This window comes from Catharus ustulatus, chromosome 3, assembly GCF_009819885.2.
Source record: "Catharus ustulatus isolate bCatUst1 chromosome 3, bCatUst1.pri.v2, whole genome shotgun sequence".
NCBI classification, from domain to species: Eukaryota; Metazoa; Chordata; class Aves; order Passeriformes; family Turdidae; genus Catharus; species Catharus ustulatus.
This window is the reverse complement of record NC_046223.1, coordinates 119,495,512-119,514,018: the sequence shown is the minus strand read 5'-3', so window position 1 is coordinate 119,514,018 and position 18,507 is coordinate 119,495,512. Positions and strand designations below refer to the sequence as shown.

The following is an 18,507-nucleotide window of genomic DNA, read 5'->3' as shown; positions in this document are numbered from 1 at the left end:
GGAGGGAGGTCAGCACAGGTGGAGGAGGAGCAGGATGCCTTGGAAAGGTCTGGGTTAGGGATCTTTGATGGCAGGAGGAGCCAGGCTCTGGTTTGTGGGCTGGGAAGGGAGGAATGCTGCAGGTGGGAGGTGTCAAAGGGGGTGACTGGCAGCTTGTGCTGAGTTCTGGGGAGCTGCAGAGGGCTGGGTTCAGGTCTGTGGGTGGTCCTGTGGCTCTCCATGGAAAAACTTTGTGCTTGGGAGAGAAAGTGCTTGGATTTGAACCCCCAAAGTGTGACAGAGGGAGATGAATGTTGGCATGGTTCAACCAAAGAGCTGTGAGAGCCATCCTGAGCAATAAAATCTGTACATGAGGGTTTGTTTATAGGGAAACCCATTTTGGAATGAACTTTGGGGAAGCTGCAGAGGGATTTTTGGGGGTGAGGGACATGAACTGGCTCTGTTTGCCTCGGGGATGCACAGCAGGAGCTCAGGCTGGCACCAGGGGTTAACAGGGGGCAGGGCTGCCAAGGACACTGTGTCAGGAGGTGCTTCTGGCAGCAGGGCTGGCACTGGGACAATTTTCCAGTGGGAAGTGGTGGAGCAGCTCCTGGGAGGGAATTGAGAAGCTCACTGGGCACTATTTATTCACAGGCACATCTACAACCCAGGCTGCCTCTGCGTGGTGGGAGGTGATTCCCTGTGCTGCTGCTGCTGCTTTTGGGGTGTCTGCCCCTCAATTCCTGGCTCTGTGTGAGGCAGGCAGGTCTCTTCCCTTGGGTTTGCTCCAGACAGAGCAGCTTGGACTGAGCCCAGCCTCTCCCTAGACTCCAGAATGAGTTCCATGCTCTGCTCTGCCCTGCGGAACCTCCCCGTGTCCTCAGCCTGGGCTGCCGGGGCCTGTGAGTACCTTTGGTTGAAGTGCTGGGCTTGGAATGCACGCTGGGATCTGAATCTGCCCTGTTCTCACCTTTCAAAGGCTGACAGTGTTTGTTTTTTAATCCCTAATTACATTGTTGCTTTGCTTGTCCTTCCCCTCATCCTATGGGGAGGAGTCTTGAATTAACAAAAGTGTATCAAGTTTCTGAACAGAGTAAACCACCCAACACCCCACAGGTGTCTTACAGTCACATTATTTGCTTTTTTAACCTTTCTTGCAGAGACTAGAACTATTTCTGACATTTTTTTGGCATTTTTCCCCTTTCTTGTTTTCCAGTTGCTCGATCGCTCAGCTGCTCCTCGCAGTTGCAAGCTGCAGGTAAGGGGAAAACCTCAGGATTCTGTGGGTCTGTGGTAAGGGGAGAACCTCAGGAATCTGTGGGTCTGTGGTAAGGGGAGAACCTCAGGAATCTGTGGGTCTGTGCTAGGCAAGGCTCTTTTGGAAGCTGCCTCCCTTTCCCAGAGTCTTGTTCCACTTAAATCTTAGAAATAGTGCGGAGTGGTTCAGGTGTTCCTGAAAAGCTGCAAGCAAGGAAAACTTCAGGCAAACCAGTGTTTGCAGCAGAGTTCTCTCATCCTCTGAGTACCCTGGCTCCCAGCAGCCATTCCCAGTCTGCCCTGGCTCCCAGCAGCCATTCCCAGTTTTTAGTCATAGTCCACAGTGAGTGGTAGGGTTGATCCATGCCCTGGGTTCACTGTGGGGGTTGCTCAGGTGACTCATGCTTTGGGATTTTGGGAACAGGCCTGGACAGCAGCTCCCCATCATTGCCTGGCCTTTGGGAAGGGCCTGAAGGAATCTCCAGACAGATCTCCAGACATCCTGACACTGGCCTGTGGAATCATGCTGGATCATGACATCCCTTGTCTTGAGCCTCTCTCGCTTGGGAGAGGATTTCTTCCCATTAGGAAGAAATTCTGGGCTGTGAGGCTGATGAGGCACAGGCTCCATCCCTGGAAGTGTTCCAGGCCTGCTTGGATGGAGCTTGGAGCAGCCTGGGACAGTGGGAGGTGTCCCCACCATGGCAGGAGGTGGCACTGGATGAGCTTTGAGGGGCCTTTCAACCCAAACCATTCCAGGATTCCAACTCTGGTGTCCTGCCTTCCCTGCCTTTCACTTATACACCAAAAAGAGCACAATTTGCTTTATTTTCCAGACATTTTTGCAAGATTTGTATGAAAATTTCTGATATTCTTGTCACCATCACTTCTCTCTTCACAGCTCAGCCCAAGACTAAGAAGACCTTGGGCAAAACTGGGGTGAAGAATGTGGTGGTGGTGGAGGGTGTCCGCATTCCCTTCCTGCAGTCTGGCACCTCGTGAGTATCACAGGGGAGTCAGACACAGAGAGCACCCCCAAACCTGGGTAATGCTCAGCTCTTGCAGTGAAAAACCTCATTTGTTCATTTTAATGAAGTTATTATTGGGCATAAAGGCTGAGGAGGTGCCCTGAGTTGGGCTTATTTAGTACAAAAATGTGCTTTGAAGAAGGTTCCATATGTAAGAATCTTGGGAAGAGTAAGGATTTGTGGAGCATGTCTGGAGGAAGCAGCTGGAGAATCTACAGCAGATGAAGCAACAAATTTCACAAAACTGGCAGGACAGGGGCCAAGAATCTGCTCTGGGCTCTTCTTGCTGGACTGTTGTGCCACCAAGTGCACAGCTGAGCTAGAACCACACCTGACTGTCAGCATGGAGAAGGGATTTCTTCATCTGGTCCCTGCTGCTTTTCTGTGGGTTTAGTGCCAGGCTGGGAGAGCTGGGGGTGCTCACCTGGACAGGAGAAGGATCCAGGGAGAGCTCAGAGCCCCTGGCAGGGCCTGAAGGGGCTCCAGGAGAGCTGCAGAGGGACTGGGGACAAGGATGGAGGGACAGTACACAGGGAATGGCTCCCAGTGCCCCAGGGCAGGGCTGACTGGGATCCTGGGCAGGAATTGTTCCCTGGCAGGGTGGGCAGGGCTGGCACAGGGTGCCCAGAGCAGCTGGGGCTGCCCCTGGATCCCTGGCAGTGCCCAAGGCCAGGCTGGACATTCCAGGAACAGTGGGAGGTGTCCCTGTCATGGCAGGGGTGGCACTGGATGGGATTTTGTGTCTCTTCCAACCCAATCCAACCTGTGATTCCTTGTAATATTTGTTCAGAAACACTGTGGAACATTTCTGGTCCACCCCCAGTTCTTGCTGCTGCTCTGTTCTCACAGGAGAGTTGTGTCCTGATTTCTGTGCTGAGAATTCCTCACACCTCTGAGTTTGTTCCTTTTCTCTTGACCTTGCAGGTATGCTGATCTGATGCCTCATGACTTAGCCAGAGCAGCACTGCAGTAAGTAAATGCAACACTGGAAGGGCTCAGAATCCTTGTTAAGCTGCTGAGCTTTCAGGGTTGCAGAGCCAAGGCTCTGAGCTTGGCTCTGAACAGCTCAGGTGCTTTATTTTTCCTGGCCTCCCTCCTTTAAGTGGGTGGCTTAAGCAGTGGGGTTTGTGTTGTTGTTGGGGTTTTCAGTAGGTTTGTATTGATGCAGAGAGGTGGTGGTGGTGACAGATTTTAGTGAATTTGATTCCCAGCTGTAGTTTTGCAGACACAGAGATCAGAGCTGCTGTTGAGGTTTGCTCACATCTGGTGGGAAAAACAACCTGGCCAACACAGGAAATTACGTGACAATGATATTGAGCTAATTGTGTAACCTTTCTGTTCTGAGGATTGTGAGCAGTGGGTGTGTTTTGTTGAGAGGCAGAGCTGTGTGCTGTGGAGAAGAGAGAAGGTTTGGAGAAGCCTGGAGGTGACTGGCCCATCCCTGGCAGTGCCCAAGGCCAGGCTGGACAGGGCTGGGGCACCCTGGGACAGTGGGAGGTGTCCCTGCCATGGCAGGGGTGGCACTGGATGGGCTCTGAGGTCCCTTCCCACCCAACCCAGTCTGGGATTTGATGATTTTTGGAGCCATTTTGTGAAAGGAGGAGGGTAGGGGCTATAAAGTAATTGCTTTAATGAAGTTCTGTCATGGTTTGTAGTGGATTTCTCCCCATGGTTGTTTGCAGCCCATAATCAGCTACACTCCACATGCACATGAGATTTCTTCTGAGGGGGGACAGAAGCTGTGGCTCTGTTGTTGCCTTGTTCTCCAGCCAAGCTGGCAGCAGCAGGATGTTGGAGAGGATTTTATTGATGTGATAGAAATTCCCTTTGTTCTGATCTCTCCTCAGGGGCCTGCTGACCAGGACCAGTGTCCCAAGGGATGTTGTTGATTACATTGTTTATGGCACGGTTATCCAGGAGGTGAAAACCAGTAATGTTGCCAGAGAGGTGGGTTCTGTGCAGCATTCCCTGGGGCTCTGCTTTCTGCAACTGCTCTGAGGATGACAAATCCTTGCTAAAAATTAATTCCCAGTATTAGTGTTTGTTTATACATGATTTGAGAGTGTGAAATGGTGGGTTGTCAAATGAGTTCCTTGGACTATAAGGAAAATTATTTTGTGATTCTCTGCTTCCAGAAATCTGCCACAGTTTTAATTTAGCATAGTTTTTTATCAGATTTTCACATTTCATTGCTGTGAAACCTCTGCCTGACTCTTCCCTGCAAGGGAAGGTTTTGCTGAGGATTGCTGATCCCTCAGCTCCTACATCCCAGTTGGATTTCTGCCTTTCCCAATATCCTGGGAGGAGCAGAGTGAGCTGTGAGGGTTTGCTTTGTTGTGCTATTTCTGTATTTATTTGAGTTGGCCGCTCGGACACAGCGTTCACAGGATTTGAAGCAGAGCAGCTTTGGAACCTTTGTTCCAACAGCCAGAAAACACAATTCCTGTATTATCCCCAGAGCCTCTGGAGTCATGTGAGAGGCAGTTTTTGCTAACCTGGAGCCTGTGCTGTGCTCTGCACCTGGATAAATCCATGATGTAACCTGGGCTCCCTGTGCAGCCTCGTGAGTGCAAGGCCTGCCTTTGGTCACCTGCCAGTCAGATGGGCCTGCAGGGTAATTTTAACTCGGGAGCAACTGCTGAACTTTCAACTAGTTGGCCACATCCCAAGTAGGGAAGGTCTCTGGGAGCTCTGGGCTGCTCAGATGAGTCACTGCTCTGCAGTTTGCTGCTCCCTTGTGCTGGCTGGGCTGTCACACATTGCCTTTGCCAGTATTCGAGCAAAGAGGATGTTGAGTAGTTGGAGGCTCTTTTGATGTGGTTTTTTTTTTATATGAGGGGTGTGATTAATTTGTCTCTCTATTAAAAAAATGTGGAGGGGCAGTGACTGTTCTTAGTGCAGCCACGAGCAGCAGCCTCAGCTCCTGCTCCCCAGTCTGGGGAGTGGAAGAGCTGCTGCCATAATGAGCTGGATGAAAACTCCATGTCTTTGTCTTCAGCTGCACCTGGCAAGGTGTGCTGGGCAGGGGCAGCTCTGGCCTGGGAGCAGGTTTTTAGGTTTAACAGCCACTCTTGTTGTTGTAGGCTGCCTTGGGAGCAGGGTTCTCTGACAAAACTCCAGCCCACACCGTCACCATGGCCTGCATCTCCTCAAACCAGGCCATGACCACAGGTATGGGGGCTGGGAGAGCAAGCTGTGGGGTTCACAGGGAGCTTGGGAATTCTTTTACAGCCCTTATTCAACTTGCACTGCTTGTGAATGTAAAAATCCAGCTGAAGAAATGAGTTCTTTAGAAAAGGAGGCTCAGGGGGGACAGGAGGGGACAGCCGGGGGGGGTCGGGCTCTGCTGCCAGGGAACAGGGACAGGACAAGGGGAAATGGGCTCAGGCTGGGCCAGGGCAGGCTCAGCTTGGACAGCAGCAGGAATTTCTGCATGGAAAGGGTGCTCAGGCCTTGGTACAGCTGCCCAGGAAATGGTGGAGTCTCCATCCCTGCAGGTGTCCAGGGAATTCCTGGACAGTGCTGTGGGCTGGGGACAAGGAGGGGATCAGGCACAGCTTGGATTTGATGATCTGAGAGGGCTTTCCCAGCCTCAGGGATTGTGTGGAAGTTTTTTTAGCCAACAAAATACAAGAGGAACTGAGTGTCTGCTGTAGGCCTGCAGCAGCACCTCTGCCCTGTCTGTGTTTATTTGGGAGGCCAAACGGAAACACAGCTCAAACCACCGGGGCCGTGCTCTGTGTGACAAGGACAAGTGGCAGCCGAGTGCCAGCAGCTCCTGTTGTGTCACATGAGGGGCTGGAGGAGGGAATGCAGGGCTGTGGCAGGGTGAGTGTCCCTGCCCTGCAGTGTCCCTGTCCCGCAGGCGTGGGGATGATCGCGGCCGGGCAGTGTGACGTGGTGGTGGCCGGCGGCGTGGAGCTCATGTCCGACGTCCCCATCCGCCACAGCAGGAAGATGAGGAAGACCATGCTGACCCTGAACAGAGCCAAGACCCTGGGCCAGAAGCTGTCCCTCATTTCCAAAATTCGCCCTGACTACTTTACTCCCGAGGTATTTCTGTTGTTTAGGTGTTTAGTAGGTGTGAACAGGTGAATTTTTTTGGCCTCGATGAGAGGATTTGAGATGGGTCAGGTGGCTCCTGGGGTTCACCATGATCCACCTCTGTCCTCTGCTTTGGGTTCAAACACTGATGGATGCGTCTCACAGCATTTAGGACTCTGCTTTTTCTTCCCACATTTAAATCCAGCTTAGTGCAAATCCTCCTTCTGCAGCTCCTGGACAAACTGTGATGCAGATGACAGAACTGGGAGTTTTCTTCCCTTAAATATAAAGTTTATTCTGAAGTGTCAGAAGGATTCTAGGGTCAGAGGAATTTTTTTAACCCCCTTAGCATTAGACAGAAATATCCTCAGTATATGAATTTGATTAATGCATGTTAAATATGCCCTATGATTCCTGTTCCTGGCCAAACCCTGCTGGATGTGTTCATCTCCCCTGAAGAGCATCCACAGGGCCATGTCAGGAGCAGAGAGAGCCACTGCTCTGTCCTGGCATGGAAAGGGGCAGCACTTCCCTCCTTCCCACCCTGAGCCCTTCACAAGGAAACTGCATCCATGTCATTGCCTTTAGTGTGAGTGCAGGTGAAGTTTGGCACAGCTGGCATCCCAAATCCACGTAAGATACTGACCTGAATGTATGCAGGGATTTCCTGTGTGCTGCTGGAGAAATTAAACTAAGCCAAAATCACCTCTGGGCTCTGCTTTTGGATGAAGAGGTGTCTGACAGGAGGTTTGAGGTGACAGGATGTGGTGTTTGAGCTGAACCCAAGAGGTCTGCTCACCCTTTGTCATGGATTGCCTGTTCAGTGCACAGGCAGCTGCTCTCACAGCTCTGTGCTGAAGAGAACACAGTTCTGGAACCCCTGGAGTAAGCAGCAGCCTGGTCCTCATTTTTTTTCCCAAAATATTAGATGTTTTCTCTGACACCTTTGAGTGTGTTGTGCTCTGGTTGCTGTGTGTAAATTGTGTAGCTCTGAATTAACAAAGGGCCTCCCTCTGATGTGGGGCTCAGCTCTGTGTGCTCCCAGGAGGTTTTTTTTTTTAACTTGTGCTTTTTGCCTCCATGCCTGCAGCCCCCAGCTCTCCACCAGTGAGACCATGGGACACTCTGCCTCAACTCCCTGCCAGGAGGACACAACCAGGGGGGGTTGGGCTCTGCTGACAGGGACAGGAAAAGGAAAGGGGAAATGGCCTCAGGGCAGGCTCAGCTTGGACAGCAGCAGGAATTTCTCCCTAGAAAGGGTAGAGTGTGACTCTGACTGTGGGGCTCAGCTCTGTGTGCTCCCAGGTTTTTTTTTTTTTTAAATCTCTGCTGACTTTCCCTCCCTGGCTGCAGTCTGTGTGCTCCCAGGAGGTTTTTTTTTTTTAACCTGTGCTGACTTTCCCTCCCTGTCTACAGCTCAAAGCTGTGGCAGAGTTCTCCACCAGTGAGACCATGAGGCTCTCTGTCTCTCTCTGACTGTTGGCTCACCTCTGTGTGCTCCCAGGAGGTTTTTTTTAATCTATACTGACTTTCCCTCCCTGGCTGCAGTCTGTGGCCTTCCAAAAAGGTTTTTTTAACCTGTGCTGATTTTTCCCTCCCTGCCTGCAGCTGCCAGCTGTGGCAGAGCTCTCCACCAGTGAGACCATGGGGCTCTCTGCCTCTCTCTGACTGTGGGCTCAGCTCTGTGTGCTCTCAGGAGGTTTTATTTTAACCTGTGCTGATTTTTCCCTCCATGCCTGCAGCTCCTAGCTCTCCACCAGTGAGACCATGGGGCTCTCTGCCTCTCTCTGACTGTGGGCTCAGCTCTGGGTGCTCCAGGAGGTTTTTTTAACCTGTGCTTTTCCCCTCCCTGCCTGCAGCTGCCAGCTGTGGCAGAGTTCTCCACCAGTGAGACCATGGGGCACTCTGCTGACCGCCTGGCCGCCGCCTTCGGCGTGTCCCGCCTGGAGCAGGACGAGTACGCGCTGCGCTCCCACTCGCTGGCCAAGAAAGCCCAGGATGAGGGGCTGCTGCAGGACGTGGTGCCCTTCAAAGTGCCAGGTGACAGTGCCAGTGTGCCACAGGCAGCACTGGGAGCGGTTCTGGGGGGCTGGCTGGGTTTTAGCAGGGTCTCTTTGTCCCTGCAGAGCTGCTGGGGGAGGGCTGTGTTTGTTAATGTGATATCTGAATGTGTGAATACATAACTATGGAATGGTTTGGGTGGGAAGGGGAATCAAAGATCACCCAGTTCCAGCCCTGACACCCCTCACTGTCCCATCCCATCTGGCCTTGGGCAGCCACAGCTTCTCTGGGAATTCCATCCCAGCCCCTCCCTGCCCTCCCAGGGAATAATTCCTTCCCAATATCCCACCTAGCCCTGCCCTCTGTCATGCTTCCCCCCTCTGTCATATCTTTACACATCTAAATTGTTCCTTACCCACCCCACATCTGTGCTAATGAGCTGACAGAGCAAGGAAAATCAGGACAGTAGGACATGGAATCCTCCTGTTCTTCCACCAGGCATGAGAAACGACCTTTACACCCCAGAATATCAACAGCAAACACCAAGCCCAACAAAAGCCCAGCCTGGTAACTCAGGTGCTGCATGGGAAGAGCTGGAATGTGGCAGGTTCCAGTTCACCACACTCCTCACTGACTGAGAGGTGAAACAGTTTGGGGAGAACTTTTGATTCCATGGCCTGTCCTGGTGTCCCCCTCAATTTTCTGCAATATCTTTTCATTTGGGAGCTCTAATTGGCATCCTGGAGAAATTCCCCTTGTAGATCCATGTGGTACTTTTTCTAAACAGGCTTATTTAGCAGTTGGCATAGTTGCAGATGGATATATTTGGGTTTTCCCAGTGCTCTTTATCCCTCAAACTCAGCACATTAATGTAAACTGATTTAAGCTCAGTTCTCCATTTAGGCTTTTTAACCTAAATTTAAATTCTTTTCTCAACTGGGTTTCCCATGTGGTAATTTTTCCTTCCAGTAAACAGATGGCAGCACTTTGTTTTTGCTGTCTTCTGAGGAAAAGTGAGGTACTTCAAGTTTAAAGTGCTATTTTAAGCCATCCTGATGCCACAAACAGATTTTCCTTTTTTCCCTCCTCACACTTGTCCTGAACCCTACAATTTTCTGATTTTTTTTTTCCCCTGGATTCCTGATGATGAAATCCTTGTGCATTGCTGATTTTTGTAGTTTAAATGTGTTTTTTTTCCTCCACCAGGCAAGGACACAGTTACCAAGGATAACGGGATCCGGCCGTCCTCTTTGGAGCAGATGGGGAAACTGAAGCCAGCCTTTGTCAAACCCTATGGAACAGTCACAGCAGCCAACTCCTCCTTCCTGGTAATTCCTATTCCAGCTCTGGGAGAGGGGAGAGCTGTCCCCCTGACCCTCTGCCTCCCTTAGCTGCTATAATGTGGTGGGAGTGAGTTTTTAATTTCTGGATTTTCCAGGTGTAACTGAAACTCTGTTGTAATCTGCTGAATTTGGGTATTGGGTGGTTTCATTTTAAAATCCTTAACAAACCCCCTGAAATTTTGGGATGTCTGACCTCATTGTTTCTCTGGAGCTGCTTCATGAGGGTCAATCCTTCAGCTGGGATTTTGTCCCAGCATGGGATTGGTCATGTTGTACAACTGAAGTCAGTAGGTTTAGTCTGAACTTCTCACAATCATGGAATGGTTTGGGTTGGAAGGGATCTTAAATCTCATCCAGTCCCACCCCTGCCATGGCAGGGACACCTCCCACTGTCCCAGGTTCCTTCAAGCCCCATCCAACACTTCCAGGGATCCAGGGGCAGCCACAGCTGGGTGGGACAGCACACAGGGAATGGCTCCCAGTGCCCCAGGACAGGGCTGGCTGGGATCTTGGGCAGGAATTGTTCCCTGGCAGGGTGGGCAGGGCTGGCACGGGGTGCCCAGAGCAGCTGGGGCTGCCCCTGGATCCAAGGCCAGGCTGGACACTGGGAATTGTGAGGCTTGGAAATAGAACACAAACTTTTCCACACAATATTATACTGACAATATAAAAGCAAACCTTTCCTTGAAAGCCCTCAGGTACAGAATATGGCAAAAATCCACATCCTGAATTGATTTGTACCATTTAATACAAGATCTGACAATTAGAATATCCAGTCAATATTGTCCTTTATCATGTCTGTGATTATGTGGTGCAAAATAAAAAGTCCTTGGAGAAGTAACAGGCAAGACTAAACAATATTTTAGGGATGCATCAATAAGACTTTGTTTACTGCAGCAAAGAAAGCTGGAAAAGTACTGAAGTTACACCTGAGCATTTGACAAACTACAAAGCTACAAATCCATGAAGAATACATAGAAAAGAGCACTTGGAGCAGCCTGGGACAGTGGGAGGTGTCCCTGCCCATGGCAGGGGCTGGCACTGGGTGACATTTAAGGTCCCTTCCAACCCAAACCATTCCATGATTTGATGTGCCAAACCCACCATGCTCATTTTTTAGTGTGGTTTCTGGAATTATTCTCAGTTTTGGGGTGGAGCTGGGGGGACAGCTGAGTGTTTGTGATGACCAGGTTATGCCAGGCCTGGCAGGGCTTTGAGGCACTCTGTGCTGGGTGAAAGCAGGAGGAGTTGTGCCTGTGTGTGTAAGGAAACGCTTCAGCAGTGTGTGTGTGCCACCATTAGTGATCATCCATCCCTGCAGCCACTCAGTCCCTCCCAGGGGGTGTCCTGGAGGCTGTGCTGCTGCTCAGTGCTCTCTCTGAGGGCTGTGGGGCTGGCTGTGTGCAGGGTGTGCAGCTCCTTCACCCCTCACTCCCCCAATTGTCCCTGCCCATTGCAGACCGACGGAGCGTCGGCGATGCTGATCATGTCTGAGGAGAAGGCCCTGGCCATGGGATACAAACCAAAGGCTTACCTGAGGTAGGAGGGGCTGCTCCAGTGGCCTCTGCTCCTGCTTCCTTCTCCTCTCCCTGGCACTCACAGCCCTTTTCCTGCACAGGGATTTCGTGTACGTGTCCCAGGATCCCAAGGACCAGCTGCTGCTGGGGTAGGTGGAGATGGGAGCATCCCCCCACAGCCCCTGCTCCCACAACAGCCTTCTCTTACCACGGGGTGTTTTTGGGAAGATGGGGCATCTCTTCAGGCCTTTGGGAGGTGTGAGTGAGCAGGAGGGGAGGTGGGGAGAGCAGGAACACCCCAAGCATTGCTGAATAATTCTGGGGACTGTGCTTCCCTTGGAGAGGGATGGGCAGAGCTGGGCCGTGAGCTCAGAGAGAAGGATGTGACTGGAGAAAGGGGGATTGTGCTGACAGGGAACAAGGATGAAGGATTTGTGTGTTTTCCCTCCCTCAGCCCCACCTATGCCACTCCCAAAGTGCTGGAGAAGGCCGGGCTCACCCTGGGTGACATCGATGTCTTTGAGTTCCACGAGGCTTTTGCTGTAAGTGCTCTAAATCTGGGGTGGTTCCCTGGAGCCTTGGGCCATTACCAATGTCACCCTCTCCCCCCCTGCAGGGCCAGATCCTGGCTAACCTGAAAGCCATGGATTCAGACTGGTTTGCACAGAACTACATGGGCAGGAAGTCAAAGGTAAGGCACAGGCAGGACATTTTCCTCCTTGTCCTGCCCCTCCAGGCCTTGTCCCCTCTGCAGCTCTCCTGGAGCCCCTTCAGGCCCTGCCAGGGGCTCTGAGCTCTCCCTGGATCCTTCTCCTGTCCAGGTGAGCACCCCCAGCTCTCCCAGCCTGGCTCCAGAGGCTGGAACAGCTCTGGGACCTCCTCTGGACCCACTTTTCTCTCCAGTTCAGTTTAACTTTGGGGTTCCTGGGTTCCCTCCTGGCAGCAGCTGGGCTCTGGTTCTGTCCTGTGAGGAGCAGGGATGCTCCTTGAGCTTGGGTTAGCAAATCCCAATTTATGCAGTTTCTTTGGGAAGTGAAATTTCTTTGGGCTGCTGTTCCCGTTGTTGGCAGGAGGTGGAGATCCAGAGCCATGATCCTTGTAGAGGAGGGAATTGGGAGCAGTGAGAGGGCTCAGCCCTTGCACAGAGCAGGATTTCCCTGCTGAGGGAAGGGGGGCTGCAGCTGAGGCAGGAACTCCTGTGGGGTGGTTTTATCCCTCATCACCCACCTGGATGTGCCATCCTGTAGGTTTGGTGTTGGGATTTGGTGGCATGACCCCCTTCCAGCCAGGTGAGGGTGGGGTGTGTCCCTCAGCATGTCCCTCTGTGTCCCTGCAGGTTGGAGCCCCTCCCCTGGACAAGTTCAACACCTGGGGGGGCTCCCTGTCCCTGGGCCACCCCTTTGGGGCCACCGGCTGCCGCCTGGTGATCACTGCTGCCCACAGGCTGAAGAAGGAGGGGGGACAGTACGGCCTGGTGGCTGCCTGTGCTGCAGGAGGGCAGGTAATGGTGCAGGGCTGATCGTGGGACTGCAATCCTGTCTGGTTACCCCAGCTCTGGGTGTTCAGAGCTGCCTCAAGCACCTCTGTGTGCTCCCATCACACTCAGTGCTGTCCCTGGCAGCACAGCCCAACCCCCCTGGCTGTCCCCTCCTGGCAGGGAGTTGTGCAGAGCCACAAGGTCTCCCCTGAGGCTCCTTTTGTCCAGGCTGAGCCCCTTTCCCAGCTCCCTCAGCCTCTCCTGGGGCTCCAGCCCCTTGCCCAGCTCCGTTCCCTTCCCTGGACACGCTCCAGCCCCTCCAGGGCTCTCCTGGCAGGAGGGGCCCAGAGCTGCCCCCAGCCCTGGAGGTGCCCCAGCAGTGCCAGCACAGGGGACAGGCCCTGCCCTGGCCCTGCTGCCACCCCAGAGCTGGCACAGCCCAGAGGCCACTGGCCTCTTGCCCACCTGGGCACACCTGTGTGCAGCCTCTGTGGCTCCTGTTCCTGATGCTGTGCCTGGGAGGTGGGTCTGTGTCTGTAATTAATCTCATCCCTGTTAATGAGCCATTTCTGTGATGTTTTGTCTCTCTCTGTTCCAGGGACATGCGATGATTGTGGAGCTTTACCCTCAGTAACAGCAGTGGGAATGTTGTGCCTCCATCCTGTGCCTGGCAATGCCATTTCAATGCACTAATAAATCCTACACCCAATCCTTTTGGAGAGGGCATTTGTGGCCTTTATCAATCCCTTGTAGCTACTCAGCCAGTAATTTTTATCTAATGAGCACACTCTGTTCCACTGCCAGGAGAGGAGCAGTTACTGTGGCTCTGAGTCCCTGCAGGCTCCTTGTCACTGTCTGATCCCTCTGCTAACTCTTCAGGATTTCTCCCACTGGGGAACAAAGATTATTCCAAAGCTCTGTGTGGGGAATTCAGTTTGGAGATCAGGAGAAGATGGAGCAGTGGAAGTGGGTGGGCTGAGAGGGGAGGTAATGCTGTGGGGAGGAGCAGATTTTTGGGGCAGCAGGTTCAGTCCCAGGGGCTGAGCTGGGCTCTGAGGGGGCAGTTTGCTCCATGCTGTCCAAATACTGTTGGAATGAGTAAATTGCATCTGACAAATGAATGTTGCTGATAGAACTGCAATAAATTCGGACAAAACCCAGTTCTGGCTGTTTCCTGAAATGCTTTGGGGACTGTTTGGGTGGTGGCTCTCTGAAATCATGGATTCACAACTGCTGTGAGTGGGCAGGGGCTGTTAAAGGTCACTTAATCCACCCCTGCCATGGCAGGGACACCTCCCACTGTCCCAGTTCCCAGTGTCCAGCCTGGCCTTGGGCACTGCCAGGGATCCAGGGGCAGCCCCAGCTGCTCTGGGCACCCTGTGCCAGCCCTGCCCACCCTGCCAGGGAACAATTCCTGCCCAAGATCCCAGCCAGCCCTGCCCTGTGGCACTGGGAGCCATTCCCTGTGTCCTGTCCCTCCATCCTTGTCCCATATCCTTCTCCTGGAGCCCCTTTAGGCCTTGCAAGGGGCTCTGAGATGTTGATAAACATCAAATGTGCAGGTGTGGGGGAAGATGAGACAGTTTTCTTTTGTTTAATATCCTCATTATTTTCTTCACTTTCCCCTCGTGGCTTTGTGATGCTGAGGATGGCTGCTCTTACCTGCCAGCGAGCAGAGTTTCTCCTGAAGCGCCTCCAAACCACCTTCGAGTTCTTTTTATGACAGCAGCAGTTTCTGCCACCCAGCAGCTGCTGCCCAGCCCCGCTCGGCTGAGATAAGGGATGGGTGAAACACCCGGGCTGTCCTGTTCATTCCTCGCTGGAAACTTTGTGCAAGAGCACTGCTCCAGGGGGAGAGGGGAACTGCCAGCGCCAGAAAAGGGCCGGGATTGGCTCAGAATCACAGAATCGTTCAGGGCGGAAAAGAAAACCGGGATCATCATCGAGTCCAGCCACTCCCCCAGCGCTGAAAGGCCACCACGTGTCCGCAAGTGCCACATCCACGCGGCTGTGAAATCCCTCCGGGATGGGCACTCCAGCCCTGCCCCGGGCAGGAATTATTCGGGGGGTTTAACCCCTTCCAGGCTGCGGGGGATTGCTGCAGGAGAGGCTGGGCCGGGCAGGGCTGCAGCCCGTCGGATGTGACTCATCCTGGAGGCTCATCCCGCTCCTCCCCTGCTCCGCCGGTGTCCCTCCGGTGTCCCCGCCGCCCGTGGGACCCTCGCTGCCATCGGTACCGGCGTGGCTGAACCCGCTCCGTGAGTCCCGAGTGGCGTGGAAGGTGTTCGGGGGAGCGGGGTGGGCTGGTGGCCGGGTCCGGGAGGGCTGGGGGAGCCTCGGCAGAGCTCCCGGTACGGATGGAGCCCCCTCGAACCCCGCCCGGGCCGGTGCCTCGGTGCCCGGGGTGCCCGGGGGTCCCGGGTGCCCGGCAGGGCGGTGTGCGGGGCACGCCCGGGGCTGTGCCCGCGGAGCCAGCCCGGGACAAAGGTTCCTCTCGTTCGGCTGGGGCTGGGCTCGGAGCCGGAGCGAGGTAGGAGGAGCGGGGATAAGAACGAGGGGGTCACAGGTACCGGCCGGGTGGTGCCGGTGTCACCTGCGGGCTCAGGGCACGGGAGAACCAGGGCTCAGGGCACCTGGGAGCTCAGAGTACGGGAGGGTGACATCGGGGCTGGTGGCACCTGGGGGCTCAGGGTACGGGAGGGTGACATCGGGACTGGTGGCACCCGCGGGCTCAGGGCACGGGAGGGTGACACCGGGACTGGTGATCCCCAGGGAGCAGCCCCTTGTGCTGGCGGGACACGGGCTGGGTGGCACCGAGGAGCGCGACAGTCCCCGGCTGTGTCCCCAGGAGGGACCGAGGGACGGTGGTTTTGTTTGCCGGGGTGGGGGGTTGGTCCGGGGGACCCCCCGCTGATGGAACCCCCGTTTGCAGGGAGCCAGAACTGCCCCCGTGCCCTGCTCCCAGCCCCACATGGAGCTGTCAGCGCAGGATGGGGCTGAGGCAGCCCTGGAGGGGAGCCCCGAGGCTGAGGTGAGAGTGGGCAAGGGCTGGGGACCCCCCCGCAGTGGGATCCCGGGGAATTGAGGGGGGGGAACATCCATGGATGGGGATGTGAGACCCCCACCGGTGGAGGTTTGGGGACCCCCACGAGTGAAGGATTTGGGACACCCACAAATGGAGGATGGGAGAGCCCACGGGTAGTGTTTGAGTATCCAGACGGGTGGGGATTTAAGGGACCCCACGGGTGAAGGATGGGGGATTCCTATTCGTGGAACCGCGGGGATGGAGAATGGGAGACCCGCACAGGCTGGGATTTGGGGACGAGCAGCATCAGCACAGGGATGGGACTCAGGGCTGTGTCCCCCGTGGGGCTGCCCCTCTCCTCCCGCACAGGCAGCGCGGCTCTGGTCGGGCTCCCAGGTGGGCTCCTGGCTGGCGGAGCACGGCGGAGCGGCGGAGCTGGCTCGGGAGCACGCCCTGACGGGCCGGGCGCTGCTGCGCCTCAACGAGGGGTCCCTGCGGCGCATGGGGGTCACCCCGCGGAGCCGCCGCCGGGAGCTGCTGCGGGAGCTGCTGCGGCTGCGGCTGCTGCAGGAGCTGCGAGAGCTGCGGAGCATCGCTGCAGGTGAGCATCGCTGCAGTGAGTATCCCTGCAGGTGAGCATCGCTGCAGGTGAGCATCGCTGCAGTGAGTATCCCTGCAGGTGAGCATGGCTGCAGTGAGCATTGCTGCAGGTGAGCACTCCTTCAGGTGAGCATTGCTGCAGGTGAGCATCCCTGCAGGTGAGCACCGCTGCAGGTGAGCACTGCTGCAGGTGAGCATCCCTGCAGGTGAGCATTGCTGCAGGTGAGCATCGCTGCAGGTGAGCATTGCTGCAGGTGAGCATGGCTGCAGTGAGCATTGCTGCAGGTGAGCACTGCTGCAGGTGAGCACTGCTGCAGGTGAGCATGGCTGCAGTGAGCATTGCTGCAGGTGAGCATCCCCTGGGGCAGGGTGGTCAGGGGATGCTCCCTGCTCCCTGGGGATGCTGCTGTGACAAACGAGCCTCACTCTTTAACATTTTTAAAAGTTTAATAAGGGATAAAGCAAAAGTCACAGCGCTGCGTGCACCGCCGTGGCTGATGCACACGTTTAACTACAACAATTCTTATTTATTTATGCATGGCTCGTATTCATTATTATTATACATATTCAAACATTCATTTGAGGTCCCATGTCCCCAGAATTCTTTAGCTCAGTTCGATCCCTGACCTCATCCTAGAGCAGGTGCCACAATGCTGAGGTGATTTTGAGAGTTTTGTGTTTTATTTCTTCACAAGGCCCCCTGGTCTGTGGTCTGAAAATTATTGATACCTGAAGGGTCAGTTCAAAGTGGCTCTTTTCAAAGTTATCATACAGATGTTTTAGCCATTTTTACAGCTACTTTCAATCAGTATTAGCTATTTCACTATTGTCAATTAGTTAAGAAAGTAAAGGCATTATTTATTAATTCACAATTACTTCTGTAAAAGTTAATGGTGTAATACACTACACAGTCTCTAGTTTAATATTTTATGAGAGCCTAAGCTATATTTATCAAAATATATAATAATATATATTAATGTATCAATGGATACATGATACATAATATATATTGACTAATATAATATAATATAATATGATATAATATAATATAATATAATATAATATGATATAATACTATATTTATAAAATATATAATCTACACCAGGATTAGGGTATTAACCCTAAGAACCTGACAAATTATATTATATCAAAAGCAGCTAAAAGGTGATTACAACCTATACTAGACCAAAATAACTTGCAAAAGCCAATATGATAGCAAAAGCCAACAACTACAATGATTTATAACAGTGTCACCTTCCCCCTCTCCCAGAGTGAAGATGTCCCTGTGGATGTCCCGGAGCGAGGACAAAGCAGCTGGGACTGAACAAAACACGCAGGAATAGTTCTGGAGGAGCCCTGAGATCACTGTGACCCCCTAAAAAACATCTAGAGCCTGCCCTGTGCAGGAGTTGATAAGGACAGCAGAACCCCAAAAATCAAATTTGAGGCTGGGCAGTTACCCCAAGCAATGCCAGAACTGATCTTGTGTGAAATTGGGGATCACAAACTCAAAGGCACTCATTGGAGTGCTGAAAAACTTTTGAAATGTTTGCAAAAATCTGTGATTGGGTCTAAAATGGCTCAGACTGTGCAATCAGGAACCCAACAAAGTGTAGTTGGTTAAGGAAACAACCCTAACAGGGCGAACAAAATAATGCTGGGAGGCAAAAAATGTGGAAATCTGGAAATGTGCTGGGTGAGCCTTGGCAGGTTGATTTTACTGAATTGCCCAGACACAAGGGGGGTAAAAATCCCTCCTAGTCCTGGTGGATCCCTTTTCTGAATGGCCAGAAAACTTCTCCTGTCACAGCAACCACGGTAGGGAAGGGAGTAAAGTACAAATAATTCCTAGATTGGGGCTACCTTTGGGAATGTCTTCAGAGATTCCCATTGTGAGAAACACAGCTCAAAATTTAAATTTTTTATAAAAGCTTATTAAGGGATCAAAGGGACAAAATGCAGCACTGGGTGTTTTGGTGATCAGCCAAAAAACCACATTGTGAGCTTCAAACAATGTTCTTTACATACTGTGACATGACAGGGGTAAATGCATATTCATGAGAGTTTATTCACATTCAAACATTCCTGTGAGTTTTCTGCTTGCGTTTAACCTTCTGACTTGTCTGCATGCTATCTTTCAGATTAAATAAATATATTTTATTATGTTTCATGGTTTTATCCTGTTTTTACATTCTTTGGTAATGAGGAGTCAGTAAATTGGGTTCTGGTTTTTGTT

The 18,507-nt window shown here is 52.8% G+C and overlaps 2 protein-coding genes across 2 annotated transcripts; both read left to right on the top strand.

Moving 5' to 3' along the window:
- Nucleotides 1-717: 717 nt before the first annotated feature.
- HADHB (hydroxyacyl-CoA dehydrogenase trifunctional multienzyme complex subunit beta) lies at nucleotides 718-13,806 on the top strand. Its single transcript, XM_033056313.2, has 15 exons — nucleotides 718-881; nucleotides 1,196-1,237; nucleotides 2,138-2,234; nucleotides 3,189-3,233; nucleotides 4,112-4,211; nucleotides 5,348-5,435; nucleotides 6,130-6,317; nucleotides 8,168-8,348; nucleotides 9,516-9,637; nucleotides 11,112-11,191; nucleotides 11,271-11,318; nucleotides 11,624-11,711; nucleotides 11,786-11,860; nucleotides 12,506-12,670; nucleotides 13,245-13,806. The coding sequence occupies exons 1-15, from the start codon at nucleotides 815-817 to the stop codon at nucleotides 13,278-13,280; spliced, it is 1,422 nt and encodes a 473-aa protein (XP_032912204.1). The 5' UTR covers nucleotides 718-814; the 3' UTR covers nucleotides 13,281-13,806.
- An 814-nt stretch (nucleotides 13,807-14,620) lies between these two features.
- LOC116994212 (protein aveugle-like) lies at nucleotides 14,621-18,439 on the top strand. Its single transcript, XM_033055727.1, has 4 exons — nucleotides 14,621-14,904; nucleotides 15,579-15,678; nucleotides 16,021-16,272; nucleotides 17,542-18,439. The coding sequence occupies exons 2-4, from the start codon at nucleotides 15,618-15,620 to the stop codon at nucleotides 17,544-17,546; spliced, it is 318 nt and encodes a 105-aa protein (XP_032911618.1). The 5' UTR covers nucleotides 14,621-14,904; nucleotides 15,579-15,617; the 3' UTR covers nucleotides 17,547-18,439.
- The last annotated feature ends 68 nt before the right edge of the window (nucleotides 18,440-18,507 follow it).